This window comes from Schistocerca nitens, chromosome 11 (genome assembly GCF_023898315.1).
Source record: "Schistocerca nitens isolate TAMUIC-IGC-003100 chromosome 11, iqSchNite1.1, whole genome shotgun sequence".
NCBI classification, from domain to species: Eukaryota; Metazoa; Arthropoda; class Insecta; order Orthoptera; family Acrididae; genus Schistocerca; species Schistocerca nitens.
The window spans coordinates 124,588,265-124,610,080 of NC_064624.1; the positions used below are offsets into that span (position 1 = coordinate 124,588,265).

Here is a 21,816-nt window from a genome sequence, read left to right on the forward strand (position 1 = left end):
CAGTACAGTGCATGGTACAGCAAAAGTACTTACAGCAGCCTCTGCTCTATCCTGTTCACCCCTTTCTTTCGGCTCTTCCTTAATCTTGTTGGCACATTCTGAAACAGCTGATGGGTCTTCGGGAACCTGAAAAAAAGGGTGAAATAGAGGTATATTTGCAACATCTCTCAGCTTGAAGTCGGGTGGTCACTGGGTGGCAGAATGAACAGGGGGTAAAACAAGATGAAAAGAAATAAGATCATTAAAGTTATATCAGTGTTAACTGTTATATCAGTGCGCGCGCGCGCGCGCGCGCGCACACACACACACACACACACACACACACACACACACACACACACACAGAGAGAGAGAGAGAGAGAGAGAGAGAGAGAGAGAGAGAGAAACATGCCCCACACACACACACACACACACACACACACACAGAGAGAGAGAGAGAGAGAGAGAGAGAGAGAGAGAAAAACATGCTCCCAGTCTTGTATGTGCCTACCCCTTACTTAATTTGCATTTATCACAAGTCTCTCACCCTGTGCAAAGTCACAACTGACAAGAAAAGAAATGCATTTGACTCCTGTATAGATGAAAAGTAAAAAAGCAGATCCAGAAAATTACAGATGTTAGTATGCTGCACAATTCTTGAAAATAGTCTAACTTCGAATATAATAAATTTCCTCGATACAGAAAAGCTTCTGTCCCCAAATCAGTAGGGATTTAGAAAGCACTGCTTGTGTAAACCTCAGTTTTCCTTTTCCCTACACGATACCCCACAAATTGCGGATAGAGGCCAACAGGTAGATTCAATATTCCTAATTTCCGGAAAGCACTCGGCACAGCGCCCCAGTGCAGACTGTTAACACAGGTATGAGAATAGGAATATATTACCAGATATGTGAGTGGCTCGACGACTTCTTAAGTAATAGAACCCAGTATGTTGTCCTCGATGGCGAGTGTTATCAGAGACAAGAGTATCGTCAGGACTGCCCCAGGGAAATGTGATAGGACAACTATTATTTTCTATTCCCTTTGTATAGAAAAAGTTGCCAACCCAAACTCTGAATATGACATGTGTGACGGGAGCTTCTGAATAAAAATCAAAAGAGGGCCCCACTTGTGGATATGATGGCGGCAAGCTTTGTAATAGATCTTATTAGGATAAAAAAAAAAAAAACTGTGACAAGATGATGGGGGCTGGGAAAAGGCCTGCCGAACTGTGGTTTCCAATTGAAGCAGATGATCGATTGGAGACCGTCCCTACTGAAAGCCACACCAACAACGAGACAGAAGGTCCTGAGATTCGAAGTCACGAGTGAGTCGATGAGCCGCCATCTGTTCTAGTAAATTACAGGGAGCATTGGCCAGGGGCTGACTGGTCGCTCACTATCGAGGCAAGCGGATCCTTGGCGGGCTTATGGACTGGAACCAGAACAGTGTCTCTCCACTGAGAGGGGAAGATGCCTTGGAGGCAAATGTGGTTCAACACCTGGCGGTGGTTTTGGCACTGCGAAGGGCTGAGGTGTTGAAGCAATTGGTTATGGATGGATTCAGGGCCAGGAGATGAATCGTGGAAAGAAGAGGAAACCAGAAGCAGCTCGCATTCAGTAAAGTGTACGCTGGAGGATTCTGCTTGACAAGAGGTAAAACAAATGTACAAAGCTTCAGTCCGGAAGGCAGCTGGATACCAGGCCGACATCGATGCCATTGCAAAATGGGTCAAGGGTGTTCAATGAAAACCGATGGATCTCTACACAGGCCACCTGGAGGGGCAAGGCCCGGAATTTATGACTGCCACAGACAACCTTGGAGGGTGTGGTGTGTAGAACACACACGAGTGATGAAGGGACAGAACCACCTAGAGAAGAGAAAGTGTTCCCAACACACCCACTTGCTCTGTTTGATTAAGGAACGGGTTTTGGTGTGAAGATATTTAAACATAATAAGACCGGCAGAGGACAGGTGCCGCATGAGATGTTGCAAGGCACGACGACGATTGCGGATAGCGGTGGCAATGGCCGAGCTCCACCTCGGAACAGGCCAACAGCAAACGGGGCCTGTCAAGTGGGAAATGGCAATGTTGATTATCTTACTGGACAGATCATGGGCGACTCCATCATTACAACCTGACAAAAGAAAAAAGGTGGCGACCCGACCTATGAGGTATATTAAGGCCGATCAGCATGGTGGAATACCCAGTGGGGTTACCTGATCATCATGAGGCAGGAAGGGAACAAGAGAATCAATGGGAATTGGTGTGTGTGTGTGTGTTTTTTTTTTTTTTTTTTTTTTTTTTTTTGGAACGTATGGGCGCCCAACAGCGAGGTTATCAGCACCCTGGCATCGATGAAAACAAACGAAAACTGTCGTACACGAATACACACGAAACGATCACACAATGACTATCGCACAGGCACTCTCGCATGCATTAAAACCAATGAGGAGGCAAGATAGCTAATCAAGAAAGTAAAAGAGGCAAAACAAAACCACAAAAGAGCTAAAAGAACAGCACAGGGAAATGACACTGGCTGACCACTTACGAAAAAATTTGGGTGAGCCAGCCACCCCATTGACACATTAAAAATATCTCCCCAAAATCTTGTTAAAAATGTGGGACAATTCACAGAACTTTAAAACCTGAACCACATTCATTTGAGCATTGCATACAATAGACTGCAGATCCGCTGGCAAATCCGCTGCAGTCCGCTGGTCAGCAAATAAAATGCAGTCACTATCACAGACGCCAGAGTGGTGACCAGTGTAAGGAAAAAAGAACGGAGGGAAAGTGAGTGAAAGATCAACAGCAACAAAAGGAGTAGGGGAACCACCATTTTCTGCAAAGAATTGGACAATGAGGAGGCATGAATAGGTGAAAAAGCACTGCCCCACAACAGGTGACGGGTATTAAGAACATCGAGGAGGAGGAGGAGGAGGAGGAGAGGGGGGGGGGGAATTGCTGGAGGGCAGATAGGGCATTGGATGTAGGTGCCCTGTAAGGGGGGAGACAAAGATTGCAAATCGTAACATAGTCCAAGTGGACCTGGACGGCAACAGCTTTCAATAAGGTACAATGAGGGATCCATGAACTGACAATATCTGCACAAGCCAATGTGCAGACACCAGTGGAAGCCCTCATAGGGCTGACCTGGTTCCGACAACACACGGAACCAACGAAATGTTGGTGAGTGAGCATTACTAAAATGAGATTCCTGGAGAACGACACGAGCTACCCAGTAAAACGCAGTAACGGAGTGTAACTTTGGGAGGCGACGGTAGTTCCTTCTTCCTCTCTTTTATAAATCAAGGAGGGCGGGGTGCACAGACTGTGTCCAGTGCCCGAGTTGTAGTAGCAGGCCTCCAGGCTGAGAGACACGAGGAGAAGTGGTCTCGCGAGGGCCGAAGAAGGGGCGCACTTCTCCAGAACCAGAGAGAAGGGGCGGGACACAGAGGGCATTAGGGGGGGGGGGGGGGTGCAGGAACTGCAGGGAGGGGGAGAGGAGAGGGGGGCTGGACTAGGATAAGGAAGAGGGAGGAGGAAGGAATGAAACAAAGGTAGAAGTCATCAACACAGGGAGAAGGCTGTCATATTTTTGACGAGCTTCAATGTAAGATAAATGATCAAGAGACTTCACTCCTGCATTTTCTTTCCCTTCTTAAAAGACGGGAAATCTGGTGAGCATGGAGAGTGACGGGCGAGACAATTAACACACATGGGTGGCGGTGCACTGGGGGCTCCCCTCATTGAGTGCCATACATCGGGAAAATGTGTGCCCACTATGCAAGCACCAAAAGCACCGCAAAGGTGGTGGGACATACGGCTTCATGTGAGTCGGTATCGGTACAGTTGTTTTACGACATTTCTGTACACGTCGAATTAAATGAACACCCCGGAGTTCATCAGTTTGAAGGATGTGGTCCCTATGAAGAATGGCACTCTGAACCACATTCAAAGACTGGTCAGGAGGAACGGACACCAGGACATTGCCAAGATGATCAAAAGCACAAAGGGATCAACAGTAAACTGACTGCACCTTACTAAGGGACTCCACTTCACTACACTTCTCTTTGATATTTTCCACAACTACTACGGCTCTGTGATGGTGAAGGTGTCCCCATCCATGCTAGTGCAGACTACGTAGCAGGAAAAGTGTTTCACCCCAAGCTGGTGAGCCTGGCTTTCCTCCCAGGATGTAGCAAGGGAAGGGAAGGGAAGCATTAAATGATCCATTACCAACAGAAGACCCGACCGTAGAAGAATGGACAGTTTTTTGGAGCTTGATACGTTTCATGCACTTAGCATCTGTCCCGATACCACCCTCTCCAATCAGCACCTCTTCCTGTGTGCACCACACAGCCACAGCACCAGAAGTTCCAATGCCGCAGAATGACAAGCAACCATCCCCTGGGATCCACAGGGAGGCAACAGCTCAGAAGTGCCATCCCTGTGTTGTCAGGGCGCTGAGCCAGATGCGAAGGCCTACATAACGGCCCCATCACATGGACTGGCTACATTATGCTGCTGGTCTAGTGAGGCAGAGTGAAAGGACAGGGGGAAGGAAGGGGGGAGCGGAATCCGTGCCACGGACACTAGATAGGGATTTTTCCCGAAATAGTTAACATCGACTGGAAGTGCAAAATGACCAAGCAGGGATGGTTAGAGGACAAATATAAGGATGTAGAGGCTTATCTCACTAGGGGTAAGATAGATACTGCCTACAGGAAAATTGAAGAGACCTTTGGAGAAAAGAGAACCACTTGCATGAATATCAAGAGCTGAGGTGGAAACCCAGTTCTAAGCAAAGAAGGGAAAGCAGAAAGATGGAAGGAGTATATAGAGGGTCTATATAAGGGCGATGTACTTGAGGACAATATTATGGAAATGGAAGAGGATGTAGATCAAGATGAAATGGGAGATATGATACTGCGTGAAGAATTTGACAGAGCACTGAAAGACATGAGTCGAAACAAGGCCCCGGGAGTAGACAACATTCCATTAGAACTACTGATAGCCTCGGAAGAGCCAGCCCTGACAAAACTCTACCATCTGGTGAGCAAGATGTATGAGACAGGCGAAATACCCTCAGACTTCAAGAAGAATATAATAATCCCAAAGAAAGCAGGTGTTGACAGATGCGAAAATTACCGAACTGTCAGTTTAATAAGTCACGGCTGCAAAATACTAACGCAAATTCTTTACAGACGAATGGAGAAACTAGTAGAAACCGACCTCGGGGAAGATCAGTTTGGATTCCGTAGAAATATTGGAACACATGAGGCAATACTGACCCTACGACTTATCTTAGAAGCTAGATTAAGGAAAGGCAAGCCTACGTTTCTAGCATTTGTAGACTTGGAGAAAGCTTTTGACAGTGTTGACTGGAATACTCTCTTTCAAATTTTGAAAGTGGCAGGGGTAAAATACAAGGAGTGAAAGGCTATTTACAATTTGTACAGAAACCAGATGGCAGTTATAAGAGTCGAGGGACACGAAAGGGAAGCAGTCGTTGGGAAGGGAGTGAGACAGGGCTGTAGCCTATCCCCGATGTTATTGAATCTGTATATTGAGCAAGCAGTAAAGGAATCAAAAGAAAAGTTCGGAGTAGGTATTAAAATACAAGGAGAAGAAATACAAACTTTGAGGTTTGCCGATGACATTGTAATTCTATCAGAGACAACAAAGGACTTGTAAGAGCAGTTGAACGGAATGGACACTGTCTTGAAAGGAGGATATAAGATGAACACCAACAAAAGCAAAACAAGGATAATGGAATGTAGTCTAATTAAGTCGGGTGATGCTGAGGGAATTAGATTAAGAAATGAGACATTTAAAGTAGTAAAGGAGCAAAATAACTGATGATGGTCAAAGTAGAGATGATATAAAATGTAGACTGGCAATGGCAAGGAAAGCGTTTCTGAAGAAGAAAAATTTGTTAACATCGAGTATAGATTTATATGTCAGGAAGTCGTTTCTGAAAGTATTTGTATGGAGTGTAGCCATGTATGGAAGTGAAACGTGGATGATAAATAGTTTAGACAAGAAGAGAATAGAAGCTTTCGAAATGTGGTGCTACAGAAGAATGCTGAAGATTAGATGGGTAGATCACATAACTAATGAGGAGGTACTGAATAGAATTGGGGAGGAGAGGAGCTTGTGGCACAACTTGACTAGAAGTAGGGACCGGTTGGTAGGACATGTTGTGAGGCATCAAGGGATCACCAATTTAGTATTGGAGGGCAGCGTGGAGAGTAAAAATCGAAGAGGGAGACCAAGCGATGAATACACTAAGCAGATTCAGAAGGATGTAGGTTGCATGCAGTAGGTACTGGGAGATGAAGAAGCTTGCACAGGATTGAGTAGCGTGGAGAGCTGCATCAAACCAGTCTCAGTACTGAAGACCACAACAACAACAACGGAAAGAAAATTTAGAAGTGGAGGTCGAAGTCCAAAGGGGTACAAGAAACACCAGAAAGGAAGGATGAAAGGGAATAAAACTGCTAGGAATACAGGAAACCAGGCAGATAGTCAGCTCAACTTAAGTATGAACAACAATAAAGAGGAAGGAGGGGCTGCAGGGAAGGAGTGACAATGGATAGGGAGGGGCATAGGGAAGGAAATAAAGCCCGGGAAGAAAGAATGGGCTGCAAAAGCTCGGCAACCCATGCGCGCCTCGTATGAGCTCACAACAGAACTGTGAGGCCCCTGGGGGATAGGTGACTAAGAATCCCACACATGGAGTTTCATTTAGTTTGTACCCCCTCATCACTACTTCAGACACCTGTCATTAATGTTTGTTTATATCTAACTGTATAACATGAGCTGTTTAAGCTATTTGCTGTTTACCAGATGTAAACCAGGTGCATTGTTCTCCTGCCATGGTATGGTATTGGTGTGTTTGGCTTGTTTATCAATCAATTGTGTCATCAGGACAAATAGTTTTCAAAGAGGTCTGCAATACCTGGATAAATCATTTATGTACGGCAAAAAGAGGAGAGGGCTAAGAACCAAAACTTGCTGGACACCATATTTAATGTTTCCCCAGTACAAATTTAGCCTTATTCCTGTGGCTAGGTCACAGAAAATGCCTTGAAAGAAAACATCCTTATTTAATTTTATCAGAACTGAATTTGTAAGGTCACATACTTTTGTATCTGTAAAGAAGCACTTATGGAAGTAAAACTGGTTTCAATGATATCTCTAGTAGCAGAATTGTCAAAACTGATGTCTGCTGGTGATGTATGTAATATCTGTCTAAGTAAAACTAACAAATGTGGTTTTGATGACCCCATTTCTTTTCTCCTCCTGTTCCCAGAAACCTAATTTAGTGGACAATGATTTGTCATCACCAGTGCAATAAGCATCAATTGTCTTAACCGACACTGACAATGTTGAGTGTTTATGGAAAAAGTTCAAGGCAATCGTAAAATGCATTTTAGGCAGGTATGTGCTGAGTAAAACTGTGAGGGACGGGAAAAACCCACTGTGGTTCAACAACAAAATTAGGAAACTACTGTGAAAGCAAAAAGAGAGCTTCATTGCAAGTTTAAATGCAGCCAAAATCTCTCAGATAAACAGAAGCTAAACTATGTCAAAGTTAGCGTAAGGAGGGCTATGCGTGAAGCGTTTAGTGAATTCGAAAGTAAAATTCTATGTACCGACTTGACAGAAAATCCTAGGAAGTTCTGGTCTTACGTTAAATCAGTAAGTGGATCGAAACAGCATATCCTGACACTCTGGGATGATAATGGCATTGGAACAGAGGATGACACGCGTAAAGCTGAAATACTAAACACCTTTTTCCAAAGCTGTTTCACAACGGAAGACCACACTGCAGTTCCTTCTCTAAATCCTCGCACGAAGGAAAAAATGGCTGACATCAAAATATGTGTCCAAGGAATAAAAAAAACTGAAATTACTCAACAGAGGAAAGTCCACTGGACCTGACGGGATACCAATTCGATTCCACACAGAGTACGTCACAGAACTTGCCCCCCTTCTAACAGCCGTGTACTGCAAGTCTCGAGAGGAACGGAAGGTTCCAAATGATTGGAAAAGAGCACAGGTAGTCCCAGTCTTCAAGAAGGGTCGTCAAGCAGATGCGCAAAACTATAGACCTATATCTCTGACATTGATCTGTTGCAGAATTTAAGAACATGTTTTTTGCTTGCGTATCATGTCATTTCCGGAAACCCAGAATCTACTCTGTAGGAATCAACATGGATTCCGGAAACAGTGATCGTGAGAGACCCAACTCGCTTTATTTGTTTATGAGACCCAGAAAATATTAGATACAGGCTCCCAGGTGGATGCCGTTTTCCTTGACTTCCGGAAGACGTTCGATACAGTTCAGCACTGTCGCCTGATAAACAAAGTAAGAGCCTACGGAATATCAGACCAGCTGTGTGGCTGGATTGAAGAGTTTTTAGCAAATAGAACACAGCATGTTGTTCTCAATGGAGAGACGTCTACAGACGTTAAAGTAACCTCTGGCGTGCCACAGGGGACTGTTATGGGACCATCGCTTTTCACAATATATATAAATGACCTAGTAGATAGTGTCGGAAGTCCCGTGCGGCTTTTTGCAGATGATGCTGCAGTATACAGAGAACTTGCAGCATTAGAAAATCGTAGCGAAATGCAGGAAGATATGCAGCAGATAGGCACTTGGTGCAGGGAGTGGCAACTGACCCTTAACATAGACAAATGTAACTTATTGCGAATACATAGAATAAAGGATCCTTTATTGTATGATTATGAGATAGCAGAGCAAACACTGGTAGCAGTTAATTCTGTAAAATATCTGGGAGTATGCGTACGGAACGATTTGAAGTGGAATGATCATATAAAATTAATTGTTGGTAAGGCGGGTGCCAGGTTGAGATTCATTGGGAGAGTCCTTAGAAAATGTAGTCCATCAACAAAGGAGGTGGCTTACAAAACACTCGTTCGACCTATACTTGAGTATTGCTCACCAGTGTGGGATCCGTACCAGGTCGGGTTGACAGAGGAGATAAAGAAGATCCGAGGAAGAGCGGCGCGTTTCGTCACAGGGTTATTTGGTAAGCGTGATAGCGTTACGGAGATGTTTAGCAAACTCAAGTGGCAGAGAGGTGCTCTCCAGGTTTTGAGAGGGTGCGTTTCTGGATGAGATATTGAATATATTGCTTCCCCCTACTTATACCTCCCAAAGAGATCACGAATGTAAAATTAGAGAGATTTGAGCGCGCACGGAGGCTTTCCGGCAGTCGTTCTTCCCGCGAACCATACGCGACTGGAGCAGGAAAAGGAGGTAATGACAGTGGCACGTAAAGTGCCCTCCGCCACACACCGTTGGGTGGCTTGCGGAGTATAAATGTAGATGTAGAACAAGTTTATCTTGTTTCATGGCCCATAATGCTCCAAATCGTCTTCTCAATCAGGTATATCATGATAACTTTCCTTGGGTAGGACTTCACTTTATACAGCTGGTCATGCTGAAGTAAACTAAGAAAAACTGTAGTCTCAGATTAATCAGCAGATGACTGAAGAATTGAGTATCAGTGTGAGGTATCGTTGGTTGCAGAAAGAAACAGATACATATGTTTGCATACCATCCTGCAACATGCATCTGGTTCTTTCTACTTACTGGTCATTTGGTTTTCTGAGTATCACATGAACAGAGAAATATTACAATAGCAAGTACTAGGCGCATAGTGAATGGGAAATTACAGATTGAGTCTGGCCTCAGCAACCAGACTGTGGCCATGTGTGTACATGTCCGATGTTTACTTCCGATGAAGGCCTTGTTGGCCGAAAGCTTGCTTTTCGACAGCCTTTCTGTTGTGCCTGTATGCGACTCAGCACTTCTGCTGTATGGTGATCAGCAAATTATACAGGGCTATTACAAATGATTGAAGCGATTTCATAAATTCACTGTAGCTCCATTCATTGACATATGGTCACGACACACTACAGATACGTAGAAAAACTCATGAAGTTTTGTTCGGCTGAAGCCGCACTTCAGGTTTCTGCCGCCAGAGCGCTCGAGAGCGCAGTGAGACAAAATGGCGACAGGAGCCGAGAAAGCGTATGTCGTGCTTGAAATGCACTCACATCAGTCAGTCATAACAGCGCAACGACACTTCAGGACGAAGTTCAACAAAGATCCACCAACCACTAACTCTATTCGGCGATGGTACGCGCAGTTTAAAGCTTCTGGATGCCTCTATAAGGGGAAATCAACAGGTCGGCCTGCAGTGAGCGAAGAAACGGTTGAACGCGTGCGGGCAAGTTTCACGCGTAGCCCGCGGAAGTCAACGAATAAAGCAAGCAGGGAGCTAAACGTACCACAGGATGGTGCTCCACCGCACTTCCATCATGATGTTCGGCATTTCTTAAACAGGAGATTGGAAAACCGATGGATTGGTCGTGGTGGAGATCACGATCAGCAATTCGTGTCACGGCCTCCACGCTCTCCCGACTTAACCCCATGCGATTTCTTTCTGTAGGGTTATGTGAAAGATTCAGTGTTTAAACCTCCTCTACCAAGAAACGTGCCAGAACTGCGAGCTCGCATCAACGGTGCTTTCGAACTCATTGATGGGGACATGCTGCGCCGAGTGTGGGAGGAACTCGATTATCGGCTTGATGTCTGCCGAATCACTAAAGGGGCACATATCGAACATTTGTGAATGCCTAAAAAAACTTTTTGAGTTTTTGTATGTGTGTGCAAAGCACTGTGAAAATATCTCAAATAATAAAGTTATTGTAGAGCTATGAAATCACTTCAATCATTTGTAATAACCCTGTAGATTGTCATTTATTTGCTAGAGAGACTTCTCGCCTGACTTTGTTGCCCTGGGAGATAAATATTTTACATACACTATCGAGTGCACTTGGAAATATATGTGTTGCCTTCATACTATGCACTTAACTTTAATGCAAGCACAATAACTGAACATTTTCCCACAATGTGTGTAAATTGAATACTTACATAGTTCACAATGAGAGCCATCCCAATTTGTACTCTCGGTTCTTCCTTGATTCTCTCTGTAAATCTTGCAGCTAGTAATGGGTCTTTTGGAATCTGAAAACAAGGTAAAAACATCAGTGATACTGCATATACATCTTTGCACATACTGGTCATAGTTTATTAAGACTCTATGGTACTTCCTTTCTGATATTTATGACTGTTTCCTTTTGAGATTTCTGGAGGTGGCCCTCCAAAAAATGTCAATGAGAAATGCCATTTTGGATATTGGGGTTCAAAGTGAAATTTACGTACCTAATTTAAAGAGTGGCCTAAAATTTGTATGGTACAATATTCAGTTTAATGATACTGTTGAGAAAAATGTTAACAGGAATGAGCAATTGAAGCAACGGGTGAAGACACATGTTCTATCACACACCAGTTGGAAATACTGAATACTATCCATGTTTGCTGTCACCAGTGTTCCGTATCCACATCCAGGCTCCACACTTCAGGTGTACTTTTGGTATAGCTACAAGTTCCTCCTTTTCCGTAACTGAATGGTGTGCGAGGAGGAGGCAGTTGGTAAGACCTCATATGAGCTGTAAATTCTCTTTGGAATAAAACAACAGCCCCAACTAAACTTCTAATTTGATTTTAAAAACCATGGCCAGTTTTAGCCATTATCCAGTTATTATGAAAGCAGTAACTGTAACTGAACTGGTCAATGATCCTATTTTCAACACAAACCCAAACATGTAATACACACAAACAATCCGAGTATTCGATACTTACAGACACTTTGAGAACCTGATACGCTCTGACGAGCAGATTACCCGATACACAAAAATACTTCACAAATCGACTGAATAAATTATAGAAAATTATTCCACTTAGGAACAAATATATTAAAATATAATATAAGAAAATACTTCCAAACGTGAAAAGATGTGTTCACTTTAACTTTGAGAGAAATATTTGAAAACAATTAAATCTTTTGTGTTTGAAAAGAATTAAATCTTTTGTTATTAGTTTTTAATTAAACATTGGACTGTAATTTGAAGAACTTCTGCAATGTAAATGTTATAAAATATAACCAAACTATAAAGCACATCTTTCAATGTAAACCATAAAAACTTAACATCTATGAGTTACAGTGGGACACAATCATCACTAGTCATTTTGTATGCGAGTTAATGTTTGGTGAGTGTTAATGACGGTCACCTCGCATGTAAGCATCCCAGTTCTTGGAGAGAAGGGAGACACATGTTTGTTGATTAAATGCTATGTAAATGTGAAGCTGTGATATTAGATGTCGGTTTACAGCAAGATTAAATAAATTTGATGCAAACAACTGTGACTTTTGTTCACCTTGTTGACAAATTACAGAAGCAGAACCTAAACAATCCTTTAGCAAGCAAGTGAAACCAGAGCCTAACTGATGACAGGCCTACAGTGGACAATGACAGCAAAGTTAAGTAATGTTAATTTAGTCTAAAAATCTTCGTGTAGCGGATACACGAAATTAAACTTCTCCTCATTTATTTTTCAGTTGGATTAACAATGGACAACATAAAGTCAAACCAAATTATGCTTTTAACAACATTTTGGACGACACCATTGAATACGTTTTCACTTTAAACATTAGTAAAATGTAATGGAGGAGAATGTTGATATCAAAAAACAAAGTATACTGGAATTCTTATATAGAGAAGAATGTAGCAACAGGCGGGTCAACGGAAGTGTCCGATCCCCCCGTCAGCTTTGACCCCGTAAGGGTGTTGTGTTTTGTGTGACGTCATGATGGTGCGGAGTTTAGTTTATGAGTGAGTTTCGTTTGTAGATGTCTTGGTGTGGTTGGTGGTGTCCTCTGGTGGTGTGTGTATGGTCCACATGTTATGTTGTTTACCGGGTTCATTTCGTTGTCAGTGCTTAAAGTGTGCATTTATCGGTCGTTATTGTTATAGAAAAATGGAAATTATTGTCAGTGAGTTAAGAATTAAGTTTATGTTGCGTTTATGTTAGTGCAGTGTCGTTTGACGTTATTAGTTTGCTGTTTGTCGCATGGTAAGTCATTAAATACAATTTGTGACTCCTTTTGTGAGGTGTGGATATGACTTCTAAGTATAATAGTGTGCGTCTGCAGGCTGAAATGGCGGATGACATGTTGTCAGTCATTCAGGTTTCCGCAACTTTTTGGGCTTGTGACGGAGATAGTGAAATGCGGAGTATGCAAGCAGAATTTGCGGGCTGGGGGTTAGTGTGTAGTGCCACAACTTCTTTATGATAAGTAGTCGTTTCTTTGGGTCTACTGCTCGTGTGTGTTGTTGGGTTGGTGTTATTAACTGCAGGTGTTGGTGGCTGATGTTTTGATATTGGCACTTGTGGTTGATTTATGTATCTCGATTTCAATTTTTTTTGGTTTCGTCAGTTGTATCTGAGGTGTATAGGCCATGGGAAGTGACCGATTCCAATTTGTCATTGCAGTTATGTGTATTTTGGTATCATGAGTTGCTGTTGACCTATATAGGTCCAGGTAATTGTCCAATTCCAATGTGACATTGCAGATGTGTGTGTTTTGGTATCGTGAGCTGCTGTTGATGACCTATATACGTCAACGGAAGTGTCCAATTCCAATTTTTGTTGGTTTAGGTGTCGGTTTTGTGGTATCGATAGTTGCTGTGTGATTATAATTTTTGGAGTAGTTGGTTTCTTAATTTGTGGTATGAAAAACTGCGGTTGAGCTATGTAAGTGAAAGGAAGTGACCCGATTCCTGTCGATATTGTGGTAAGTGTAGTGGAATTTGGGAATTTTGTGGTGTTTTTATGTCATCATTTTGCGTCTTTTGGGACCGTGGTGTGTATCTGTATGTGTTTATATTTAGTTTGCCCCCCACTAAAAAACCTCCAATTTCCCACTCTGGTCCCATTAGTTTGATTATATTTTTAGAGAGAGATGTGTTTGCTGGTTTTGTATGTATTTTTGTGTTTGTTGTTGTTTATGTAATGACATCATAGGTGCCATATTGGAGTCACTGAGAATTATTGTTTCTATCATATTGGTGACGTCATGGGTCAAAGCAGACGGGTGGAATCAGCTACTTCTGTAATCCCTAACAGGCATTATCAACAGCAGGTTCGATAAAATAACTAGTATTGAAAAACAATACCTCCAGAAAAATCACAAAAACAGAATAATAAAAAATAATACTGTATAAATTTATTCCCAGTTTTGGAAATAGATGTAAGTTCTTTTTACATACATTCCGATGAACTGAGAAAATACACAATCTGTCAGAAACTAATCCATTAGTGCACAACATTACATTAGTGGTGTATTTGACAGGAATGGACTTTTTTTCCACCAATGGATTGCTGAATATCTGTTCTTTCAGTTTTGTATCAGTAGTTGTGAGGATCAGTCCACTACTGGGAACAATTGGCAACTGAATTTAAATATTTTTTCTACAGCCAGAATGTGATCACAGCACCAAATTTCATGCATTACCTCTCACCGCAGATAACACGGTAGCTGACAGCCTTTATTTAACAACCGATGGCAGCAGTGTTTGCTTAGAGCTGTCACTGCTAACAGACAAGAAAACACTGTGTGAAATAAGCTGGCTCTGAGCACTATGGGACTCAACTGCTGTGGTCATAAGTCCCCTAGAACTTATGAACTACTTAAACCTAACTAACCTAAGGACAGCACACAACACCCAGCCATCACGAGGCAGAGAAAATCCCTGACCCTGCCGGGAATCGAACCCGGGAACCCGGGCGTGGGAAGCGAGAACGCTACCGCACGACCACGAGATGCGAGCGTGAAATAAGCGCATAAATCAATGTGGGATGTACAAATAACATATCCGTTAGGATAGTGCATCGAAATTTGGCTTTAGTGGGCTATGGCAACAGATGACCATGTGAGTGCCTATGCGAACAGCACGGTGTCACCTGCAGGGAAATACAGAAGCGTCCGATTCCACCCATCTGCTTTGAACCTTGACGTCACAAATATGGTGGAAACGATCATATACTACGACTCCAATATGTCGCCTACAACATCATTACATAAACATGACAACAAACACGAAAATACATTGAAAAACCAACACACACATGTTCCTCAAAAAACCAAATGAAACTAACAGGACAAGCGTGGGAAATCGGGGTTTTCTGGTTGGGGGACAAAGTAAGTATAAAAAAATTTAGACACACACCACAATACCAAACCACACAAAACTACAAAAAAAAAAAAAAACGACAACTCAAAATTCCACTAAACTCACTATCCTCTGGAATCAGACACTTCCCTTGACATATATAGCTCAACAGCAGTTCCCGATCCCAACAAATTGGAATCGAACACTTTCCTTGACCTATATAGCTCAACAGCAACAACTCCCAATGCAGGAACACCCACAGCCACAACCACACATTGGAATCGAACACTTCCCTTGACCTATATAGATCAACAGAAAATACCTATACCAAATCACAAAACCCAAAACTACAACCACGTCCACAATCTTCGCGAACTCAAAAAACACAACAAACCAACAAAATTGGAATTGAACACTTCCCTTGACCTGTTATCCTTACATCTCCATATATAGCCGTCCCTGGTCTGAGACGCTGGAACTTTAGTAAGCCTCATTTCTTCACGACACACTGAACACTTCACGACTTCATCCAAAAATCCGAATAGTTGAAGAAATTAGAGAGAATGCACTGTCCCCCCATCATCGCCGACAACCGAAAACTGTTGACCTTGTCAGTCATATCCATACCTACCGAAGACATAAAAAAAGCAATTTACCCTAAATTCACACGTGACGAACAGAAAAAAAACTACAATAACGTCGACGTAACAAAACCAAAATCCTTAACTCACTGAAAAATATTCCGCTGAAAGCACAGTCAATACCGATACCACACACGTACAATGCTACTACGCGAGTGAACCCCATATGCCATGTAACACGCTTCCTGTAAACACACCACCAGAGAGAACCACCAACCGCAACAGTATGTCACCTATAAACATGCCACACACGTAAACTAAACCAAAACATCGCCTAACGCACAACACATAGACACACCCTCAGAGAGTCACATCAAAATGACACCTACAAACACGCCACTCTCACAAACTAAATTCCACACCGTCATGACGTCGCGCGCGCACACACACACACACACACACACACACACACACACACACACACACACACACAACAGCCTTATGTCACGGGTCAAAGCCGACGGGTGGGATTGGATGCTTTGGTCGACCCCACCCGAAGTGCCACTCCTGTGCTAGTGTGACCACATTGGTTGGACCCTAGACAGCTGGAAAATCGTGGCCTGGTCCCAGTTTCAGATGGTAAGAGCAGGTGGTCGGGTTTGAGCGTGACACAGGCCCCATGAAGCCATGGACCAAGGTTGTCAACAAGGCTAAGTGCAAGCTGGTGGTGTTTTCCTAACAGTGTGGGGTGTGTTTGCATGGAATGGGCTGGCCCCTCTGGTCCAGCTGAACTGATCATTGACTGGGAATGGTTACATTCAGCTATTTTGAGACCATTCCCAGCAATTCAAATGAATGTATTTTTATGGATGACAAGGCACCACGTCACTGGGCCCCAGTTGTTTGCTAGTGGTTTGAAGAACATTCTGAACCATTCGACTGAATGATTTGGCCATCCAGATCACCCGAGATGAATCCGATCGAACATTTATGGTACATAATTGAGAGGTCGGCTCGTGCCCAAAATCTTACATCGGCAACACTTACGGAGTTATGGATGGCTACAGAGGCAATGTAGCACAGTATTTCTGCAGGGGACCTTCAATGACTTGTTGCATCCATGCTACGCCTGGTTCTGCACTACATTAGTGAAAACGAGGTCCGACAATATTATGAGGCATCCCATGACTTGTCACTTCAGTCTAGGCCAGTATTTATAGGTGATTTGCTTATCTACAGTTTTGTAGACGACTGTTGCTACAGAATGCTTAAGTCTGCCAGGAAATATGCCCCAAGTCTTGCAAATGCAATGCAAGTTGGTCTTTTTGACTTATTTTTTTTTAAGTAGAATCTGATTCAACAGCTAACAGTGGTTAAACTAGGCATATTATCATACAGAACTGGAAACAGTAAGTAGGGAAACACTTCTGTACTTTATCACGTGTTTGGACTAATGGCATTTTTAATGTTATAGGAACACAGATGACTTTGACCTTTTGAGAAGACTGATGACCCCAATTTCCAAATAATCTGAAGGAGACACAGCCCTGTTCACATTTTAATTTCGTTGAATAGATTAAAAGTTTTGGTTTTTAAGCTACCATTAGTACTGTAAAGAGTAATGATATACAGGACTCACAGCAATGTACTAAACTGATTAAACAGCTGTTCCTTCCAGCAGGACCAACCTGTCAAGCTTTTACCCTACATTTCAATATTAAACATGTCACGAATCAGTCCAGTTTACTGTTAGCTCTTAAGATCCGATATAGATGTGTATCGAAAACCAGCAGTATCTAAAAAATTTAAGGAAGTTTTCCTGCCCGAAAGAATATCCCAAGAGATGATAGAATTAAAATCAAAGTATGATCACGACAGCATTCATTTTATACAAGAAAATGTAATAAATGCATCTTAAGAAACACACTATCCACATTTCACACAAAAGAAAACAGATCACAACACATCAGCAGATACTGTGTAGAGTTTCTGCAACCAACTCTCAGTGGTATAAAAATATTGTTTCTTCTAATGCAACTGGTACTGTTTCCATTCAGTGATCATGAAAAAACACATACACACAAAAACCATGAATTGTTTATGAAGATCTTTTAAATCTGTATTTTTTACAAAAGATACCTATTGAAATCACTTTTTCTGAATTAGTTTTTCAAGGCTACACATTCACGACAAATTTTTGTAAATTCTAATACATACAATTCATTCACTGATTCATTCATTCATTTTGTTCCACAGATGTCCTCCAGAGCAGTCTTTAGGGATATGTAATGAGCCAACTAAAGACACAGAAATCAGAGAAATTGGTGTCGTATGCTCTGTTAAAAATGATGTATACTGTATTAACAATAGACTGTCACTATACTGCCTATTTTTATATACAATTATGCCCTCTAAATATAACTGGGTAAATTAGAAAGCATCTGCAACTCTTAAAAAATTGCTGCCTCTTCAGTTTCACTAGAGAGCTCCTGTTTATCTACTATTAGCAGCTTTACAACCTTTGAAAAATACACGGATCAGAAGCTCTGTCTGGAATCTGCACTACATATTTTCGTATCTGTCACAAATTCATACTATCTTCCAAACACTGAACTTATGTGATCTGGTGATTGAAGATGTAGAAAGAAAGGAACGATAACATATGATTGCTATAACAAACTTTAACACATACCAGAAACTGGCTTAATTTCAATTTCATTAATATTTTATGGTGACTTCATCTGAACAGAAATTAACACAAATATGCCAACTGTTACACACACAAGGTAAACACGTTTAAGCTGGTTGCGAGTCAACAGAAGCGTCCGATTCCAACAGTCGGCTTTAACCCGTGACGTAAGGCTGTTGTGGTGTGTGAGGTCATGACAGTGCGGAGTTTAGTTTGTGAGAGTGGCGTGTTTGTAGGTGTCGTTTTGATGTGATCGGTGGTGCTCTCTGGTGATGGGTTTGTGTGTTGTATGTTAGGTGATGTTTTTGGTTTAGTTTGCGTATGTGGTGGGTTTATAGGTGGCATATTGTTGCGGTTGGTGGTTCTCTCTGGTGGTGTGTTTATGGATAGCGTGATGTGTGGCGTATGGGGTTCATTTACGTGGTAGTATTGCACGTGTGTGGTATTGGTGGTGCCTGTGCTTTCAGCAGAATATTTTTCAGTGAGGTAACGATTTTGGTTTTGTTATGCCGACATTACCGTCGGTTGTGGTTTTTTTTTCCTGTTCATCGCGTGTGAATTTTGGTAAATTGCTTTGTTTATGTCTTTGGTAGGTATGGATATGACTGACAAGGTCAACAGTTTTCGGTTGTTGGCGATTATGGAGGACAGTGCGTTGTCTCTAATAAAATTTCCTCAGCTATTCGGCCTGTTGGCTGAAGTCGTGAAGTGTTCAGTGCGTCGTGAAGAAATGAGGCCTACTAAAGTTCCAGTGTCTCAGACCAGGGATGGCTGCTATGTGGAGATGTCATAAGAATAGCTTATGGTTGTTTGTATTGGTGATTTGGTATTTTGCTTTGCTGTTGACTTTTATGACTTTAGGGAAATATATATATGCTTCGATTCCAATTTTGATTTTTCAGCTTTTTTTTTTTTTGTTATAGGATTAAGGGGGGGTGGTGGTGGTGAAAGTTTTGAGATTTATAGTGTGGCATCGGTTGTTTCTGTCAAAGGAAGTGATTTTGTGTGTGTAGTGGAATTTGGGAAGGTTGTGGGGTTTCATTATTTCAGTGTTTTTTGTCATTTGGTGGAGTGGCGTGTGTGTATATTTAGTTCATCTCCACCCAAAAACCCTCAATTTCCCCCGCTTGTCCTGTTAGTTCCATTATATATTTGGAGGAATATCTGTTTGGTGGTTTTTCGATCATTTTCGTGTTTGTTGTTATGTTTACGTTATGACGTCATAGGAGTGGTATAGGAATCATTGTGAATGGTCGTTTCAGCCATATTGGTGACGTCATTGGTCAAAGCAGAGGGGTGGAATCAGACGCTTCTGTTATCCCCTGGTTACAACACATTACCCAAAGAAAGTCCTCAAACTGCTGCCACAAACACTAACTGAAAGATCAGTACTTTGCTTCTGTTCACTTAATGGTAAAATATGGTATTATACTTTTAGGCTGCAAAGCGTGAGGTATAAGACTTTTCAGATGCAAAAATCAGTTTTAAGCATAATGGAAGGATTAGAAAAAAATGTAATATCATACCACTGGTCAGGAAAACCAGATTTATACCTCTTCTCTCTCGTCTTCACATGTATATCCACGAGATTGTTGTATTACACCTACATTTACATTAAAAAACATACAGCTAAAAAGCCAAACTTGTTACGTAAAAATACAAAATCCACAATTATAATATATAGGTGGAAGAAAAAAGCAAAAGCTATCATCAGTTTGAGAGGGACATTACATAGTGAGAAAATATACGCTGTGTGCTGGGACTGAATGAAGTCTTTGATACTATTTTGCCACCACTCAGGCAAATTGTCACCTTTCCAACCACATCTATACATTGGGCTACATTAAAGATCGGTCTGTCATCACAATTTAAATCCCAAAAAATAATATAAACACAAAAAATATAGTAATAACCCTGTTGTCTTCTAGTTTGCACACACATGACACCACATGCCACAATATCATTACATGATGGGAGAAAGCAGAAATCCGTTACCATTAGGTTCAGTTGACCTGTGTAAAGGTTATGGAGTTCAGGGAGATGCTACATAAAATTTGAAGTTCTTAATTGGTATAGAAAGTGTGAAGCTGTTTGGTGTTTCAAAACAATAAGCCTACTTTCAGTAGGGCCTACTATAAATAGACTAATTCTGAATTGTTTCCATGTTAAGCATAAAATGCATAATTGTCAGTTTGTGTGTCCAAGGTTCATTTTACAATGATATAACTTTGGTAGCCCAACAGCAGCAGAGATAAAGACATACGAATACAAACACATTTAAATACTGAAAGGGCAGATACCAATGTTAACAGAGAAGTAACAACAAATACCCGCTATGCGCCTATTTCTCAACAGACTTGTCACATATCTTCTGTGTGTGTGTGTGTGTTTATTTACATTATACAGTAACATCTTCCACGCAGACTAAGATTTTCTCGAAACTACCGCTTTTACTTCACTGACCTCCTGTATTTAAGGGGCACTGCCAAAGAACCTTCCTTTCAAACCGCTACACAAATACTGATTCCATAAAAATGTTGTCTGCATGACGCGATATAGACCTCAGATTGAAGGGTGTCACATGTCATCGCAAACTGGTTCTAATGACATCAGATCACAGAAACCGTGTACCAGTATAATACTATTCTTCAAATATTATTACTGGAAATGAAATTTGGAAGGCATACATCCAAGCTGATAATGTGACAGAACGACATCAAACAGTATAATGATATTAAAGAGCGTTTAGGGTTAAGTGCTCGTTTCCTCGCGTTTCTAAGTAATATAATGCGTATAAAATTTCGCGACAAACGACAACTATGTGACAGAACTAGCTAGGCACGGACGCCAAGTGAGACAGAACCGAAAAAAAAGAAACCTTTGTATGTGATTGCAGAGAACGAAATGTTTGTTACCCCGGAAGAATACTAATATATTTGTACTACATTATTATTACTACAACTAAAAACTTTGGTGTGGTTAGTATCAAAATTGCTTAAATCCCTGACACAAACACTTTATTCACTTCTACACGAATGGAAATTTGGAAAAGAAGTTTTTATTACTCAGAACTATACCATACTTCTTCGATCTCAGTTCAAGAGGCGTACTTACATATACTTCTGAATGAGAATCACACTTACCGCCTATTAACCATAACTATTAAGTCCATTAACCAACGCCCGCAAGCATTCGAACTCTGACGGAAAACATAATCAATCGTCGACTCCAGCGCCACTTCTGTCAATCACCTGAGATGCACAAATGTTGTGCGATACGCTTTTGTTTCATTGAAAACAGCTGTTAGAAGCAACAGACAATGTTTATTTTCAGGAAACAAACTATTTCCCTTGTCCTAAAACAGTCAGTACTCAGTAGTTCGGAGACCAAACACACAACACGGTACCAATTTTGCGTTGTTACCATTATATTTCTCGTAGTTG

At 41.7% G+C, this 21,816-nt stretch overlaps 1 protein-coding gene across 1 annotated transcript in view; it reads right to left on the reverse strand.

The window, feature by feature from the left end:
• Positions 1-21,571, reverse strand: part of LOC126212699 (uncharacterized) — a 106,801-nt gene extending 85,230 nt beyond the window's left edge. Inside the window, exons 1-3 of the mRNA XM_049940114.1 lie at positions 21,517-21,571; positions 10,962-11,054; positions 34-126 (exon numbers count right to left, since the gene is read on the reverse strand). Coding sequence (XP_049796071.1) covers positions 34-126; positions 10,962-10,982 — 114 coding nt within the window. The 5' untranslated portion in view covers positions 10,983-11,054; positions 21,517-21,571. The remainder of the gene's footprint in view (positions 1-33; positions 127-10,961; positions 11,055-21,516) is intronic.
• Positions 21,572-21,816: the final 245 nt, after the last annotated feature.